The sequence below is a fragment of the Nannospalax galili genome, unplaced genomic scaffold (genome assembly GCF_000622305.1).
Source record: "Nannospalax galili isolate Female #2095 unplaced genomic scaffold, S.galili_v1.0 scaffold2844, whole genome shotgun sequence".
NCBI classification, from domain to species: Eukaryota; Metazoa; Chordata; class Mammalia; order Rodentia; family Spalacidae; genus Nannospalax; species Nannospalax galili.
This window is the reverse complement of record NW_008351457.1, coordinates 5971-10810: the sequence shown is the minus strand read 5'-3', so window position 1 is coordinate 10810 and position 4840 is coordinate 5971. Positions and strand designations below refer to the sequence as shown.

Sequence of the window (4840 nt, the reverse complement as noted above, 5' to 3'; positions counted from 1 at the left end):
ATAGTCATGTATATAGAGATTAGAAATGCATGTGAATACATCTCAATGTCAATAGCCTTGGAATGAATTTTTCTGTATGAAACTGTGTGTTTTGACAACGAAGTGGAGATCTTTTTTAAATGTTGGAACCTCATTTAATTTTATGTCTTATAGAGTTTATAATGAGTAAAAGATTATATAAGTGTAATAATTCATCTGTAAACATAGAAATGTACAGCCAATTTTGAAAGAGATGTACCCTAGCTCAGAAAAAGTTATTGAATAGGTTAATGCTGTTGTAATGAAATGCTTCTTTTAATTAAAATTGAAAAAAAGATTAGATTCTTCTGGACTTGATCTGGAAAGCATGGCACCAAAATTAGCCAAGTTTTCAACAATCCATTCTTGTTAATTTCCCTACTATGGATTCCATATTCTCAGCCACTGAGTGAATTATACAACTGCTTTTACAAAAGACTATTTTATTTTTGATAATGTAATACTTTTATTCAGTGAGAATGTCATAGAGGCATACAATGTATTTTGATCATATTCATCCTTAATTTAGTTTTCATTGCTAAAGACATTTTTTCATGTTCTTTGCTAACCTGTGGAACTTAAATTCTTTTTTCAATAATCCTAATAATTTCTTGTTTTTTATACATTAATTGATGAAGAAAAAAACCTCAAAACATGAAGAAAAAGAAACCAATAACAAGACTATTTGAAAATATTTCTGCCATTTGATCAATGGCAATCCTCTGATTAGGAAGGAGGAATTTCAAAGCGGTACATGGCTATATTCAGAGGTTATAGTGAAACTGAGCAGCCAATGCTAATAGGAAGCTGCATGTTGCCAAGTTAAAAGAGGTAAAATTCTTGGTTGCTAAACTATTTCGTGCTGTGATATAGATAAATGCACGGTTTCATTATGCTTTGTACCTGCTGAAATGCCGGTATCCCATCTTCCATTAGCTCTACACTGAGAAAAAAGCATGGAAGTATTCCCATATTAAAGTCAGTAGGCTTATTACTCATATGGATTCACCAGAAGCTGCTGAGATTGGTGGTGTTACCCTTGCCTTGTGGGGAAGGAATCCTTAGTCCACTAACGTTTAGGTCATGAAACCACAGAGCGGTGGGTTCGGGAAGTCCACACAGGCTTACTTTGCTCTAATTTTTGTAATCTGAACTATTCCTGAAATTAGAGATTTGAAAAAAAAAAAAAGGTTCTTATGAAATAGTGTCTGTGCTTTGAGAGTCACTCTATGAAATTGGAAAGGTATCGGGACTTAGGGAATCAAACTTGAAGTGACAAGTTCTCCAGCCAGCCCCCTCCTCAGATGCCTTAGGCTCTCACAGTGAGGTGAAGGGTGCAGTCCCACTTAGGTGTTTTCCAGTAGTCTGTGTGCTTCTCCTCCTCCTCTTAATCATCTGTGCTGTTTTATCCTTGCACAGGCCCAGTTGGAAGGAAAGAGAGATGTTGTTATCAAGAAGAACGAGGACGTGTCGTCGGATCGCTGCTCAGCCTTGCTGCAGGATATTTTTGCTCCTCTGGAAGAAGAAGTGAAGCAGGGGGCATTTTCTAAACCAGGGGGTTACTATGTCTTTCTTCAGAAGAAACAGGAACTGGAGAACAAGTATAAGCAGGCTCCTGGAAAGGGGGTACAGGTAAGCTATGTAGTTAGTACCACTCCTAGGGACTTGCTGGGGAGTCTTTCAAATGCCACTGGGAAGAAGGAAGGTGGCTGTGAGGATGGTGGACAGTGCCATTGTCTCACCCTGGTCCAGGCAGAGAACCAACCATGAGATGTACAGCAGCTTCCTTCTTGGAAGCACAAGTGGACTCAGAATTTATTCATCTGGTCATCCAACAATGGTTCACTTTCTCTGTGTGTCAAGTACTTCTCTGGTTGCTGTAGACAAAAAGAATTTTTTTAAGAAAGGAAAAACTAGGTAAAGGCATGTTCCTTCAGAGTACTTACAAGAATTTAGCAATTCTAAGCTTGTTGACAAATAATTATAGTGGCAAAGAACCAACCATGAGATGTACAGCAGCTTCCTTCTTGGAAGCACAAGTGGACTCAGAATTTATTCATCTGGTCATCCAACAATGGTTCACTTTCTCTGTGTGTCAAGTACTTCTCTGGTTGCTGTAGACAAAAGGAATTTTTTTAAGAAAAGAAAAACTAGGTAAAGGCATGTTTCTTCAGAGTACTTACAAGAATTTAGCAATTCTAAGCTTGACAAATAATTATAGTGGCAATGGCAGTTATCACTTAGATTGCCCTCACCATGCTCTATAAGTTCATTCACTGAGTTCTCACATCAACACTATAAAGTGTGCATCATTAATATGCCCATAAAAGCAAAGGAAATTGGGGCAGAGGGCAGTACAAGGACTCTCCTAAGATGATACAGGTATTGAGCATTAAGACTTGCATGGAAGCCGGGCATGATGGCGCACGCCTGTAGTCCCAGTGAGTTCCAGGATAGCTGAGGCTACGGGGAGACCCTGCTTCAAAAAGACAACACCACCAACAAAAAAAGACTTGTGTGGAACTCCAGCTAACATCATCTGTGTCTTCCTGTTCTAGACTTCTCTACTACAGTAATAGGTGTTAGGACTAGGTCTGATTATATAGTATTCAAAAATAGCAATGTGTTTAAAATGGCTAAATGCTATTTCTTCTGAGCGAATAAGTCAGGGAGAATGAACCCATTGTGCTATGGTGGCTCAACCATCATCTTGTTCTGAGGGCTCCTCTTTGTCCATCCCCAGAACCTTAGTCCATGGACCCCATCTTCAGGCTGACTCTGTGCTCGATGACAGCTACTAAAGATTCAGCCCCTATTTCAATTTTATAGCTTGTAAAAAAGGAGAGGAGAAAAGAAAGGCAAAAGGATTGTACGTCAACTCCCTTTAAAGTTTCTAAGATATACCACATTACCTGTCTCTCTCAAGAACTTAGTCACCTATGTATATTCTAGCCTTACAAAAGATATGCACACAAAACAACATTTTACCATGTTGATATCAGATAAGGTAAAGATTCTTCAAAGAATTTAGACAGAAAGAAAAATGGCTATGTAAGGAATGAAATTTTGGACAACAGAAAATAGCTCATAAGAGTAAACTGATGCATATTTCAGGGATAGCAAGAGAATTGATGCTCTTGGAGGTGGTGGGCAGAGAAACGGCCAGCAAAAGACAATCACAGGGCAGATGCCAGATAAGGGACTGTCTTGGTGGACACTGAAAAAAAGACTTGATATTCATTTGGATGAGTTAGAAAGTCAGTAAAGATCGTTGAGTAAAAGCATTATATGACCTTTCTTAAAATAACATGGCAAAATTCTGGCTTCTATTCATCTCCAAAAATGCCCCTGTAGTGGGTGTCTGTAGGTCTTCATATACTTGTGTAGTCCTACCTTTGAATCTCAGTGGGCTTGTGAGTCTCTGGACCAAACAAATCAGCAGATGTGACATTGAATGACACTGGATCAAGGTTCCTGTGGCCTCACTGGAGGGCATTGCCCTGGAAGACCAAATCATATTTCTGACAGGCATGCCCCCAAGCTAGGTGGGGTGGAGGCCCTGACCACTGTAGAAGTGGCTAGCCTAACATGCTGGGAGGGAAAGTCTGTGGTTCCCTAGCTGGAAAAGTGAGAGATGAAACACTGGAGGAGGAAGGGGAAGAGGAGGAGGAGGAGGAAGAGGAGGAGGAGGAGAACAAGTTACTGAAAAAGTTAAGAGAATTAGAAAAGATCATATCTAAGGGAGAAATCCCCAGGCCAATGTTAGGTCTGTTAAACTTGAAATGCTGTTTGAATTGTTACATAGCTGACAACATTAATTTGAAATAAAAACATAAAAAACATATTGCATGGTTTGCCTTCAACTTACGCTATACATCTAGGCAGAAGAGATGCTAAAGAAGTACTTCGAGTCCAAGGAGGATGTGGCTGCTACACTGCTAAAGACTGATCAGTCCCTCACAGAACAGGAAAAGCAGATTGAAGGTGAGAACAGCTGCAAGCACTCCGGATGCGGTACTGCTCTTGCTTGACATCTTGTTTAGCAATGTTGGTCGATACAGTGTCATCACTGCAGAGAAGGAACCCCAAGTGCCATTCTTAGTTTCTTGCTAGTTTTTTCTTAACTGCTATGTGTAGCCATCTCTCTGTTTGCTAAGAGGTTATCCCATGCAAAAATTGCCATGGGAACTTTTCTCAATGATGTGAGAATTTTTAAAGGTGGATAAAAGGCAACAGTAGTTCGCAGAATTTAATCTTGCATTCTTGCTTTTCGTACTCAGTGGAACGGATAAAAGTTGAAGCTGCAGAAGCTATGAATAGAGAGTTGCAAGAAATGCAAAAGAAAACTGAGCTGCTGATGGAACAGAAAGAGAAGAGTTACCAGGAGCACGTGAGACAGATGACCGAGAAGATGGAGCAGGAAAGGGAACAGTTAATGGCTGAGAATAATAAAACCATATCTCTTAAACTGAAGGTATTTGATCACATCATCTCAATAAGTTCCTGGGTCCCAGTAAAACCAAAAGTTTGTCAGAAGACTGAACCCACACCACACATACACCAAGAAAAGGTGTTCAGGCCTCCGAAAGTAGAGTGAGCCAGCCAGGTGCTCTGTTAGTTTTCATTCCTTTTGCCACTTTTATCCCTGACCACTTCTAGTTATTAAAGTCTGTTTATTACTGGATGAAACTCTTTATGAGGCTATCAATAAACAGTGGCCATGAATTGCTAGGTACTGCTTTCTCGTGTTTTCTACTTATTCTCATTTAACACCTCAGGAACCATGATTTTGTTTCATGCGAGATCAGAAAAATTGCACTTT

At 39.7% G+C, this 4840-nt stretch overlaps 1 protein-coding gene across 1 annotated transcript in view; it reads left to right on the top strand.

The window, feature by feature from the left end:
• The window catches only part of LOC103746185 (guanylate-binding protein 1-like), an 11554-nt gene extending 6854 nt beyond the window's left edge, over positions 1–4700 (top strand). The window contains exons 5-7 of the mRNA XM_029553626.1: positions 1438–1650; positions 3900–4002; positions 4299–4700. Coding sequence (XP_029409486.1) covers positions 1438–1650; positions 3900–4002; positions 4299–4615 — 633 coding nt within the window. The 3' untranslated portion in view covers positions 4616–4700. The remainder of the gene's footprint in view (positions 1–1437; positions 1651–3899; positions 4003–4298) is intronic.
• Positions 4701–4840: the final 140 nt, after the last annotated feature.